The sequence below is a fragment of the Scomber scombrus genome, chromosome 21, assembly GCF_963691925.1.
Source record: "Scomber scombrus chromosome 21, fScoSco1.1, whole genome shotgun sequence".
NCBI classification, from domain to species: Eukaryota; Metazoa; Chordata; class Actinopteri; order Scombriformes; family Scombridae; genus Scomber; species Scomber scombrus.
Window position 1 is genome coordinate 14,228,553 of NC_084990.1, and position 13,972 is coordinate 14,242,524.

A 13,972-nucleotide genomic window follows, 5' to 3' on the forward strand; every position below is an offset into this window, starting at 1 on the left:
TATACTCATTATAACAAAGCTAAAAATGTTCATGACCTATCTCACTATATCAAAGTGAAAATGTAGCACTTAGTGAAACACATTTTTTTGGCACATTGTCACTTTAGTCTTGGTAGGAAGGAGAGAAGAAGGTTGTGGTGATTACACACTGACAAAATAACATACAATCGTGACACAGATATACATAATCATATAATATAAAAGTAATATAAAAGTTTACATCTTCGCATAAACAGCAAAACCATTTCGACAGTGATGACTGGCCAATTCAGGAAAAGACACAAATGAACACAGCAGTAGGAAGACATACAGCTTAAAGGCACTTATTGAAGTTTGAGTGCAAGTTTAAATATTGAAAAAGTAACATTGGTTTTCCCTTTATTATGTACCCGCAAACGTCCTTGGCTCTTAAGTATCGACAGGGGATTTGTTTCTGTGTGTAGGTGCATTATGTGCGTGTGGTGCATCAGGCTACGTGTCTCCTGCGGTGCAGTTTGTAGTGATGCAGGAGCCCCTGGTGACTCTTCTTCTGCCTGCTCCCCCTCTTCAGACCAGCGGGTCTTGGAAGATCTCCTCTGGATGAAGGTCTGCTGCTTTCTGCGAACAAACCACAATCATGACTCAGCATATGCAAATAATGTTTGTTGCTGCGAGAATGTTTTCTCTTTTTGGCCACAGTGACTGCAAGTAACAGTGTAGATTTTTAAGTAAGGAGAAAAAAGAATAATAAAAAAAAAAAAGGAAGGCATAGGAAGGAATGAAGAAAAGCACTGAGGAAAGAAAACTGTCATTAGTTCCACTGACTTGTTTCACAGTGTGGTCCTTCAAAACCTTGGCACTGGCAGCGGAAGCTCCCTCCTGATAGGATGCAGATCCCATCATTCATACAAGGGTTGGGCTTGCACAAGTTTACCTGCTTTTTCACCTCTGATAGAAAGAAAGTGACATAAAGCAGCTAATTACCTTGAGGTAAGGCTCACAAATGATGGTTTTGTACATGCCATGTACATAAAAATCTATTTATATGTTATCTAATTCATGAACAGCTGCTTGAAGTCTTTGTTTAGGAATACAAAATAACATAAATCATAAAAAACTGCTTATTTCGATTCATATCCATCATAAGCTTTCCTAGAAAGGCTTTTTAAGATATGAAGTACTTCCCTGCGTTCTTACCTGCACACACCATCTGCACCAACACATCTTCAAAGTACTTGAGATCCTCGTAAGACGGCACTGAGATCATGTTCTCCTCTGAACCAACTATCTGCAGCAGCCTATCTCTCTGTATATCCCCGATACCGATCACAAACACTGACACTCCATTGTCTCTTATCTTTTGAGCTGGGACGGCAGCATCTTCCCCACCTGAGCCGTCAGTCACCACCACCACGGCCTTGTTGACTCCAGGCCGTGCGCCTTTGGCTACCGTGAGGACGTTGGAGTGGATGTGGAGTAAGGCTGTGCCCGTTGAAGCTACTCCACCTATGTAGTTGGCATCGGCCGCCGCCTTGAGGACCGCAGAGCCCGTCTCGTGGGTGTCCAGGTTAAAGACGGTGGTGGCTCTGCGGCCGTAAGTCACCAGTGCTACTTGAGCTACATCACGGTTGATGTCAAACTGGACGGTGATGCTGCGCACAAAGTCACGCAGGGAGGCAAAGTTATCACGTCCAACGCCGCCTGAGGCATCCAGGGCAAACACTAGGTCTGCCGCTTGGCCCAGGCAACCTGAAAAACAAAAGAAGAAAATAACGTATTGGAAAATGGGATATTTTATCAGGTATTAAGTTTACAGTAAGAATTTACTCAAAAACAGGAAAAATACATCAAACCTTGGGCAGAATATATCACATATGCACTGAATGTTAAGTAAAAGAGCTCAGTTTCATACTACCTTGGGTATCTACACTGCAGATCTTGGCCTTGAGTTCAGGGATCTTGGCGCTGAACCTATGAGGTGATGTGTAGGTAAGAGTCCTTTGGGGATTTCCTGTGATGTTATTCAGTTGTCTCTTTAAGTTGTCTGGTCCCACTCCTACGAGGAAGATCTCTCTGTCCCGTGCATATTTAGAAGGCTCAACCACTTCATCCACAGAAGGTGTAGAAGTAAGCAGCACCACCACGCGGGGCAGATCGTCTGAGACATCAGCATAAACCTGTGTGTTCACAAAGCCATGGCGTGTTACATAGCGAAGCGCCTGGCCTGTCCGGGTCTCACCACCGATTGGCTGAAGCGCTTCCACAGCCTTCAGCAGACCCTTCAGGTCCCCTTTGAACTTGCCGACCTGGGCCTCGATCCGAGTCTCTCCTCCAAATACCGCCAGGCCGACTTTGCTGGGTGTGTCAGACCCAATCACTGTCTGCAGAAAGCGTTTTAAGAAGGATTTGAGGCGGAGGAAGCCTTCCAAGGTTAGAGTGGCGGAGCCCTCCAGTAGGAAGAGCAAGTCCACTGCACAGTCCAGTGATAACGCAGGAGCTGAGGAGAGAGAGTGAGTTAGTTTCTAAGCCACTGAGGAGTTTCTTATATCTCAAAGAGTAGACAGACAGTGTACAGACCACAGTGTGGGTCTCCTCCATAGCCAGGCAGACACACACAGTGGTAGCCCTCTGGACCCTCTGATACACATGTTCCACCATTCAGACAGGGCTGAGAGTCACACGGATCTACAGAGAGACAAGAACTGTAGGTAAGTATGTACACAGGCGCAGGCATATACACCATCCCACACTGTCTAAAGAAGAGAAATAGTCAGAGAGAAAGAGCAGCAATGTTACCTGGACAGATGGTCCGATGGCAGACTGTCTGGTGTCTCTTGTAGGCTTTGTTGTATCTGCAACACACATTTGGACCCGACTGAAAATTCACTTGTTTTGACAGTTTGAAAAAGAATCATGAAACATGCTTAAACTTTGAAATATGATAAAGTAACATTTCAGGCAGTTTATATCTTGTATTACAAACTATTAAATTGCCATGTATATGAATTCTTATTTACATGGATATTATAAATGATCATATAAACAATTTTTAAACAGCAGACTCATTACTGCCTTTTTGTGATGTTCCTAATATACTTCATTTCAAAGTCAGCTTTTGTGGAAAAAGTTGCAAGTTCAGTGTGTTAATGATAAATAAGCAACACTCTTCTTGCCTTCAGCTATTTCACTGTGGTGAAGTTGCAACGTAACCTACTGTGAAATTAATGTTGTCAAAGGATGTTTAAATTTGCCCTGAGAGGATCTGACATGTTCACACTAACTTGTTTTCATTAACACTCTCACAATGACACAGCACATTAATATACCGTCCCACTGCAGTCTTGCGGCTCATTGAGCAATGAGAGAAAAATGTTACCTATTCAGTTCCAATGCACAGATATTTTTAAAACCCGGTCCAGTCTCCTTCTTTATCATGAACTTGCTTTTCTTCTCACATTGGCTCCCGAGCTATATTCTGTATTTTAAATCAACTTAGTTAAACTATTTAACGTATTTCTTACAGGTGACCAAATATGTTTTTTATATATGCATTTTGTTATTTATTTCTTGTCACTGTACTGTTTATTTGAATTCTGAATTTAAGCACAACATGCTGTTTTTTTAATGTATTGATATATTGGAAATTTTATAAAGTTAATACTTATATACTGCACAGTTGAGCATTTTTTAAACCAAGAAAACAGTTTGAATTATATTCAAGATGAGATGAATTTATTTGCTTTGCTATTTGCTCTATAAAGTATGTCATGTTTATATATTGTATTATTTAAGCAGAAATCAAAGATCAAGGATTGTGACAGTAGGCGACCTATCAATCAAGAGTTGGGTTTTCTTTTGGGCAAGAATTCAAAATTCATCTTTCACTAAAATGCTGTATTTGGGACATCAGATGACAAAAAAAGTGTTTGTAGCTTTGCATCTATGTGCACTTGCCTGTAGTATGGACAAAGAGACGTGTATGGAGAAAACCCCTTGGAGCCTTTCCAACACATGAAATTCCCCTGCAGCTCTTTCACGGTCTCCAGGGTCTTTCTCTCACAGGGAAACGACTCCACCTGACAGCCTGGGCAACAGGACGGAAGGATTGGTGAAGGATAGGTGTAAGACAGAGAGGGGAAACAGAGGGATGTGAAGGGAGTTTATAGGGTGAGGAGAATGGGAGAGAGTTAGAGGGAATCAATTCCAAAAAATCAATTTCCAAAGAAAAATAGTCAATTCCCACACACACAAACTCATCACTTCTGCACTGATTTATTTAAAAACTGTCAACGTTTCTGACACAAGGACCTTTCCCAAGACATCAAGATCCTTGTGATTGAAACATCAACACTTTTTAAATAAATCAATGCAGATGTGATGGATGTGTGCAGGAATTGACTATTTTTCTTTGGAAATGGATTCTTTGGAATTGATTCCCTGTATCACAGGAGAGACAAAACAAGTGCTGTGAATATTGCCGTCTACTCAGAGTTACACCGAACAAAAAAGAAAGGATTTGAAGTGACAAATAAGCTTGTGTAGCTCTATAAAGGTCATGATATGCAATTCTACCTGCAGGCGTGGCATTGCAGACAGAGAAGGTGGTCAGTGTGGTGTACAGGCCATTGACAGCATCATAGAAATGCTCAGCGAAGAAAACGTGGCTCTCCATCGGGTCACTGGCCACAGCATGAAGCTCCTCCCACCTGGAGACCAGATACAGAAAGAAAACTGTTAATCTGTTAAAACTAGTTTTTTCCCTCCCTACTCTGTCTCACGATAGTCTCCACTGCAACAAGAATGTATTTGTCGCAATGATTATTATTATTTTCCAACCATAAAACATACCTGGGGAAGCGCAGGCCAACGGCAAACAAGACAACACCTGTCTCTTTGAGCTGCGCTGCCGCCTGCACCACATTGCCCTGAGACCTCCCATCTGATAAGAGGATGATGATCCGTGGCACGGTGGAGGAGTTGCGGCCGCCTGGGAAACTCTTCCTCAGCACATACTTCATCGCCAGGCCTGTCTGGGTGCTGCCTCCCCTGCGGGTTCAGAATTTAGAATAGTGGTGAGAACTAAAAGGATTTGTTAGTTATTATTATTAAAACAATACTGAAGATGAAACAGTTGCAAGTAGAAAAATGTGAGAGTTTGTGCAATACAGTCAATAATTTACAGCATATCACTGCCAAAGTAAACCACAACTCAATTTTGGTTGAATTCCTTTTTTTAAGCCCTTGGACTGAAACATATGTGGGATTGTCTGAGTGTTGGCTAAGTTTCATCCCCCCAGGGCTCATGAAACACATTTAAAACCAATAACACTGTTTCAAAAGGGCATAAATGTCAGTTAGAGACATTCACATCGCTCACAATTGATAAAAAACTGGGAACAATAGCTGAGCAGCTAGTGATAGGTTTAGGTGCCATCATATCATCTTTCACATTTTTGGCCCTTTTTTACGGCTGAGAAAACAATGTCTGCTTGGAGCGCTGAGACTACAACACAATGCAGTGAAAAGCACAAAGGCTCTTACGCATGATTTAACGATCTTAGCTCCCTTGTGTCAACATAAACAGCAGAAATTCTGAGCGTGCAAATGTAGATTTAAACCTTCTTTATGCTCACATCTTGGATAAACTGGATCTAAGATGCTGGGGGTTATTTGTTTTAAAAGCAATAGGCTTAAACAATGCTGCATAAAAATTAATCTTACGTAAGACATGATCATTACCATTATCAGATGATTAGCTTTTGCAGTGTTTATTTACACTTTTTTATGCCATTTAAGACTCAGCATTGCTGTAACAATACTGGTTTTGTCTGTGTATCCATGTATTTCTAAAAGCCCACGCACTACAACATCACAAATAAAATAGTTCTCTGGCAAAAATCTGTCATATATAATTTGTTTGGTCAAATAAGGAATTAGAAATCACAAAGTAGAGTACTATAAACAGTATTGTTAAGAATGCAACAGTAGACCAATAATGCACAAATAAACACTACAGTATGTACCTGCATTTAATATCCCTGAGATACTAGTTTGATTTTAGGCATCGTCACAGCTATTAAGTTGAAAACATGAATAAACCATTTCACATCAGATGTAAACCAAAATGTTCCTTTCAAACTGTGACCCCCCCCCCCCCCCACACACACACACACACACACACAAACACACACACACACACACACACACCCCACACACACTTGGCCAAATTGCATTCTTCTTCGGCTTATGCACTCACCCAGTATCCAGTGACCACCTGTGGTTTGGCCTCTAATCTGAAATTAATTTGTTTTCCTTCCCGTGGAGTCTTTACTTAACCTCTGAATGTGTGTGTGCGCTGGTCTTTCTGCCTTTGTGAGGACTCATTTTAGTTCGACACCATCGTAGTGAGGACATTTCTGCACTGTGGGGACATTCTGGCCTGTCCTTACTACTGTAAAAGGTTACTTGAAGGTTGGTCAAGACAAACGTATATATGTGTGTGTGTGTGTGTGTGTGTGTGTGTGTGTGTGTGTGTGTGTGTCACTTTGAGCATGTTTTAACTAAGTCCAGATTCAGATCCTGTCCATATCATCTAACCTGTCAGCCATGTTAATAAACATACATCAGTTTTACTATTTTTCTAATTCAGTCATTCAATCAAGTTATGTTACCACAGAAAAAGACAGATTATTATTAAGATTATTCAGATGTTTATGTAGATTTATTTGTAAAACTATGAATGACCCTTTCATATATATATATAATAAGGATATTGATGTTATTTTTGAGTTCTTCTTTTTTCATTTTTTTGGGTTGAACCCAGATAATGCTCAGCACATATAAAAATTGAATATTTTCCCACTGATTTTGTTCCAATAAAATTCCTTGGAAGACATCTTTGTAACAGATGGTCCTGATAATACTGTATATTGATATTTAAAAATCTTTCTGAAAACTTTTGACCTCACAAGACCTCACAACCATCTGCATCTATGCAAACAAAAAACAAAGCTGCTTCTTTCCATAGTGAATCAATTACATCATCAAAGATGACCTAGAGGATAGAGAGAGATCATTCATGGTTTCATGTCATGCTTACAGAACAGTAACTCTCTTTATTCCTGAGCAACAAATACACTCCAGTTCAAGTCCATGTTATTTTTTAGTATTAAATCATTTAAGAGCCAACTGTTTGCTTTAATATGACTGTATAAGCTGTATTTGTGCTTTTATATGGTTTTAAACATACATGACCATGATTCTTTCATTCATTTTCAGACATATTCATTCATAATCTATTGTTTGTCTGAGGGTGAGATGAGAGGAGAAACACACCTGTAAGAAATCTTCTTCATGTTCTTCTTTAGCTCTTGTTTGGTGGTGTACGAGTCCAGAGCGAACTCCAGCCGAGGAGTGGAGCCAAACTGAATCAAGCCGACTCGCACCTGGAACAAGGGTGGGTTTACATGAATACCGATTGAACATGAGAGACGGACTGAAATAGGGAGAGAGTGAAAGGAACAAACAAAAACCGAACCTTTTCCGGTCCGATGTCTAGTGCTTGACAGAGTTTGATTGCGTAGTGTTTGGACCTCTCGAAACTGCCCTTCCCCATGCTGTAAGAGCCATCCATGAGGAAGAGGATATCCATTGCTGCTGAGCACTGCATCACTTCCCATGAAAACACACACACACACACACACACACATACACATACACACACACACACACACACACACACACACACACACACACACACACACACACACACACACACACACAGAGAATAAAAAAGTTAAACACACTGGATGTCTAGAGAAAAAATGAGGTTCCAAACTCATCCGGTGTGTAAACTAATGCATTCTTGGCAAAGAGCTCTGATTCTCCTGTTGAATATGGGTGTTAGGGGACTATCCTTGTTAAAGATGAAATGGGCTATTGTTGATGAAATAATATCTTGACATAATAAGAGAAAAAACAGCTTAGCATGCCAAAGCTCCATTTTCCCCTCAGCAGCACACTCACAAAACCATTACTGTGCAAAACCTCTTTCTCGCTCTCATATACATGTTTGTACTCGCTAGAGGCATAAATAATCTGCCCTCAGGTTGGGCAGCTGATCACGAAGGCAGACATTAGACACAGGGAGAGTGTGCGATCTGTCTGTCTGTCGGTTATTAATTCTGTCTGCTCATAAGAGTCACTTGAAAAACTTTCCTTTGTGACACAGACACCAGGCTAATAAGACCACCCACCACCACAAACACTAATTCCAACAGTATGTGCTGTCCTCCCTCTTCTCAATTTATTAGTTTTTTCCTATTACTTAACCGTACAGCCCTTTAAAATGTTTGTATAACCCAGTCTATACCGTATCATACTGCAGACAATGTCACTTTAAGTCGTAAAGCTCCTTGCTGTAGTATAATATGGTGTATAATATTAGTTCAGCCAGAGCACTGAAGTCATGATTGTAAGATTTTTTTCTTGTATGTCTTTATTTAAGAGGAACTATTTCTCCCAGAATCCTTATTGCTACTCAGATACTTTAAAAACTACTAAATCTAACGGTACAATAATTGGCAATAAATGCTAACTTTCTTGATATAAGCACCTCTAACTGAACTGTATTTCATTCAGTTTATCATTTCTTGAATGAAAAAAAAACGCGGTTTTCATAATGTACTCACTTTCCCCTGCTGAGTTGATCTTCATGATGTTTTCATGGCTGGTTTGGATCTCCTGCACTGAGGCGCCCTGCTGAACTAGGAGGGAGAAACAACAGGAGTTCATACATATTTACACAGTGTTATGCACATGTATGGCGGCAACTTGTGTTATTTGAAGAAACACTTGGGCCAACCATGATCATGAATGCATGTTAACCCCCCACTATGCAGTGGCATTGTTAGTGATTTACAGTACGGTGCATCTAAGATCAAAAAAGATTTGCACTGCAACAAATTGTTATTTTTTTAGTATCGATTAATCTCTTAATCAATTACATTATTTCTGGGTTCATTTAGCGTACATAAATAGTGGAAAATAGTGCAAAATGCTATAAAAAATTCACAACATCTTCCCATTGCTGTATCAACAGTCTAAGATATTCACTCTGACCTGTAGACCTTTTCCCTTTTCAGTGTAATTTAATCATTGGCAAAGTAAAATGAGATGAGATGCAGCTCCTGAAGCCAACAAAGTTCACTGACTCCCACTTGACCCCTTCTGCGATGGATAATTGCGTATTCAAAGCTACTGTGAGTGGACAAGTGAAGATAATGCACTCTTTCATTTCCATTCACTAAAAGGACGTCGCTCTATTCAGGCACACGTACAGCACAGAGAGGCGGGAGGGTCATGTGATTTCTTGTTCAGAGACTATGTGAACATCCCGTGTTGTCCCTGGTAACCCCGTCGGGTCACAGAAGCATGTATCCAGTGTGTCGACACTCTGAAGAGCACAGTCTTTGTCTTCAATAAGAACACATAGATAAATTGTCAGTTTGTTCCCCTCAACTTTGCTCAAACGCTTTAGGCTGTCCGCCTCGTGTTGATTTAGCACCTGCTAAGTAGCTGAATTAGGCAATATATCTTTTGGTGACGCCTTCAAGTGTCAAAACTGCAAAGAAACACAACGGAAACATCAAAGAAAAGTTCCATGTACAAAAGTTCAATAGCAGCAGGAGCATGTCTACTGTACATCGCAGAATTTAGGACTAGTTTTGTTATTTTAGGATAAATTGTGAAAAACATTAGTTACTAAACAGATACTCTTAATAGTATTTTTGGGGGTTTACAGTGTTAAGGAATATGGGTTTATATGGGTTGTGCAAATATCAACAAAAAACACATTTTTACTGAGATTGAAATGTGAATGATGAATGTGGGTCAAGTAGAAAAGGGGGGTCAGCTGGTTTGGATCACCTCTCTCGTTTCTTGCCTTTAGCTGATGGACAGAGAGATGATCCAGCACCAATCATGACTGGAGTTCCCATTGTTCTTTTTAAAACAACACCAAAATGCTACAGTGTTAACAGTACTAGACAATTTATGTACAACCATTAAAGGAACTGCTGCTAAGAAGAATGAAGGAGAAAACTTCACTTCACAAGTTATCATATGAATGTGAAAGGAGAAATAATAATACAAAAAGCACAGAAAAACTAGCTATAGTCATGTAAAACAGTAAGGAAAAAGAAGCAAACATGGTCCTGTTCTTCTGGCATGGGGGTCAATAATGACATTTTATGGTGAGGTTAATTGATAATTACTGCTGGTAATTAATCCGGATGGTTTCTGGGCCACTAGCTTTACCAGCCCGAGGGGTTCACGCCTCATTTTTATATCTCCACTAAAACATCCAGACAAGCTTCTGATTAGTGATGCTGATAAACTTTACAAGAAAGAGCCAGTGACTTCGTATTCCACTTTGAATACTGATGAGAGTATTTTACCAAAGAAAAAAAGAAAGTTTCATTATGGACTCTTTTATAATCACTCTATAAGAGGAAGGAGCAAATCACATGAAGCCAGGAAATATTGAAGTGCAAAATCAATAGAACACTATTCATTAACGAAAAGTAACACCTGCAACCGAGAGACCTCGGCTCCCACCTCTTCACAGACCCTTTCATCTGCCTCTAATTCCAACGTCATTCCAGGCCCAAGGTCCTCCTGACAGTGAAAGTTTAGGGTCTTGGCAAGCAGTTTTCTCATGGTCAGTGAGGCCCCACTGCTCTGAACAAAAAGTCTGTCTGTTCAGTCAAGCGCTTCTAGCTAAATGACTCTTTAATGTTTGTGAATGAAAACATAGCAGGAATATCCAGACCAAGATAATGAGCAAGAATCCTCAGGCCGAGGGGTTGATGTCTAATTGGCATTAATCCCACCACCACAGCCTGGGAGGAGAAGAAATATTTCCCTGAAATCTGCGATAAAAACTAGGATCTGTGAAATTGAATTTGACAGGCTGGATTACACGGATATCTAGCAGGTCAGGCTCTGTAACATGTTATCTGGGATGTCAGCACAGGAGGAAAGAGGGGGGCGTGTTGAAGAGGTGAAACAGTCTGGTTTGCTCAAGTTCAAAGTCTTAAAAACGGCCAGTAATAAATACTTGGGATAGTGCTAAAGCTGTCATTTTTGAAAACAACTCAAAGATTATATTGCCCCACGACTCCTGCCTCTCCCCTCCGGCAAATACCTGTACTCTCAGGTCCGAGAGAACAACTGATGATAAGCAATAAAAAGCGATGCAAAATTTAACTTGCCTGGAAACAAGCAGCATTTAAAGCACAGAGACAGGAAATCACTTTGAAGAGAAAATAATGGGAATTCTTCAGCGTTGGGGACTTGACAGGTTTCGACAGTAAAATATCTTGTAAAGAATCTGTGAATGACCCACCAAGCATCAGCATTGCATATTATCCACCACACCTCCCAGATGCAAACACATTCTGAACCTTTCCATCATCATTATTGTTTCTGCAGGACATTATGTTGTCTAATCTCCATCATCTATCCCCATCAATATACTGCATTGCTAATTTTAATTTTATAGCACTTATTTCAACTTTAATCAAACACCAACCCTGAAACAGGCCATTTAAAAGTCCTGAAGACAGACCAGTTCTCTCATATACAACAGTGCCAGCACAGGCTTTTTTCCTTGTTATTGGATATGCCTGTGTGAGCTTTCCAGTGGTGGAATTATTTTCCTTATGTTACACCAAATAGCAGAGTCACTCCCCATCTTCTGTTGTGAGCTGGTATGCAGATTGTTTTATCTTTGAAAAGAGCCAGGCTAGCTGTTTCCATTCTTTAGCTTCATATTTAATGCACTGACATGAAAGTTGCATCAAGCTTCTCATCTAACGCTCACCAAAAATTTGCCAACATGCCAAATGTTCTTCTTAACTTCGGGAAATTACCTTAATGTTCAAATATATATGTATAAAAGGTGTCACCACTTAATGGTATTTTATCTAGCAGCTTTTAAAGATGAGTGAAGAGAGTAAAAGGTTGTATACCGTCTCATTTTGTATATTTGCAGTATGCTCCGAGAGATTTTGAGCAACCAAACAGTTATAATGGTGTGGGTTGATTTAAAACAATCCAAAGCTGTACTTAAAACACTCCTTGATCTGAAGCTCCAAATTCCAGAGAGGTACAGAAGACACTCCTCAGCGGAAAGTGAATGCAAAACAGTAATAAAACCATTCAACCGACCTTGAAGAAGCAGCAGCAGCGTTAAAAAGAAGGAGAGGTGGATGATATCAGGGGGCATGTTGGGACACCTGGAATGATAAACATAAGGCACACGCTTAGCAAGCACAGGGAACAAAATGCACTTAAAAAGAGGAGACATGGGAAAGAAAATGATATGAAATACAGGCCTGTAGAGTGAGCATACAGAGGATTTAACACTAAATAAACTGTTTTACCAGCTAAGTCAAGTACCTACTTAAAGAACCCTCAGTGCACCCTCCCAATGTTTTCACAGCTAATGGTAACGGTCGAGCTCTGACCTTTCAAGAAAACGTAATAAAGGTGATTGACAGCCATCATACAGGATCACCAGGATGCTGGTGCCACCTTGTGCCATATCTGCGTTTTAACTACACTGCCAGGGAGAGCTCTGCTACAAGGACTGATTTGACTGTCCATTATTCTCCAGCCTTCTTTTTAAAATATGAAATTTGCAAGAAAGTATAACAAAAATATCTGCTGTGAAACACATGTGCATCTCAATTTTAACAGTCCCATAAGAGGTTCATTTAAAGGAATAGTAACAGAATAAACTACTAAACAGTTAACTCTGTGGTTTACATGTCTAAAACCTTAATATTTTTCCTACAAGTCAGCAAGAGTGAGGTAGTATACAAAAAGGAACCTCTATCAACTATCAACACACTCTGTTTTATGTATTTTGCCTGGGTTAGCAATATCAAGATTTCCTCTGGTTTTAAAGTGTTAAAGGGATGTGTCGGATCATGTGTTTGCAATAAGGGTCGTGTGTGTCCTCGCATGTCTATGACGTCATCATCAGTGTGTGTACATTTGGGAAGTGGGTTACCAGGGAGAAGGCTTACCATTGCAAGGGCATGCGAACAGATTATAAAGATAGACTGCTAACAAAAACCTCCATCTTCAAAATTCTATCAAGCAGTCAGCTGCTTGGAAAAAAAGGAAACAATTGATTATCAAAAAAAGATTCAAATTACTTTTTAGTCAGTTGACTAATTGATTTATCAGTTTCAACTCTACTTAAATACTCCAATGTATTCTCTATCAGGACCCTCCTGCTTTTCAAAGCCACTGTGACTGCTACCTATGAACATTTTGCAACAAAAATCTGCTGGAACGGTGGATTTCTATCGATCATTAAAAGGTGAAGTTGATATGAGTTTATTATATACAGCTCTACAGTCTAATGGAATTCAATAGCCCTGCAATAAAGCCTCCTTCTGTTAAATTTATGATGTCCATTTTGACGCTGCAGTTAGTAATGGTGTTACTAAACATTTTATATTGACTTACATTTGACTGCAGATTGTAGGTGTACCTAATCAACTGTTAACTGAGTGTACAATATAGTTCCATGTGTTTAAAATCCCCACCTGGCTCCCTCTGTTCATTGTTGTGTACACATTAGAAGTTGAGAGGCTGCAGATAAGGTTAGATTAACTGTGGCTGCCGATAAGCTTGGCCATAATATCCTGTCTGTGGCTGAAGTGTGTGTGTGTGTGTGTGTGTGTGTGTGTGTGTGTGTTGGGGTGGGCAAAGAGGACGGACGTGCCAGACACACCCTCCCTATAGGTAAGGCCGTGTGTGTTTCTGAAACAGAGATAGAATTGTGTGCAGGACGGAGCCTCTCTTTAAGAGGAGTCTGTGTGTCTGTGATACAGATCTGAGGAACTGACATGCAGTGACTGTCTGAGAAGCCCCGGAAAGATAAACATCACCAGGGCTATTGATGCTGTATGTGTGC

General features: G+C 40.2%; 1 protein-coding gene across 1 annotated transcript; it reads right to left on the reverse strand.

The window, feature by feature from the left end:
- Positions 1-466: 466 nt before the first annotated feature.
- On the reverse strand, positions 467-12,586 carry vwa2 (von Willebrand factor A domain containing 2). Its single transcript, XM_062442238.1, has 14 exons — positions 12,510-12,586; positions 12,211-12,278; positions 8,670-8,744; positions 7,517-7,650; positions 7,315-7,424; positions 4,828-5,025; positions 4,552-4,685; positions 3,934-4,063; positions 2,776-2,831; positions 2,557-2,664; positions 1,895-2,476; positions 1,177-1,728; positions 805-927; positions 467-597 (listed from the first exon to the last, which is right to left on the reverse strand). Exons 1-14 carry the CDS (start codon positions 12,584-12,586, stop codon positions 467-469), a joined length of 2,478 nt encoding a protein of 825 aa, XP_062298222.1.
- Positions 12,587-13,972: the final 1,386 nt, after the last annotated feature.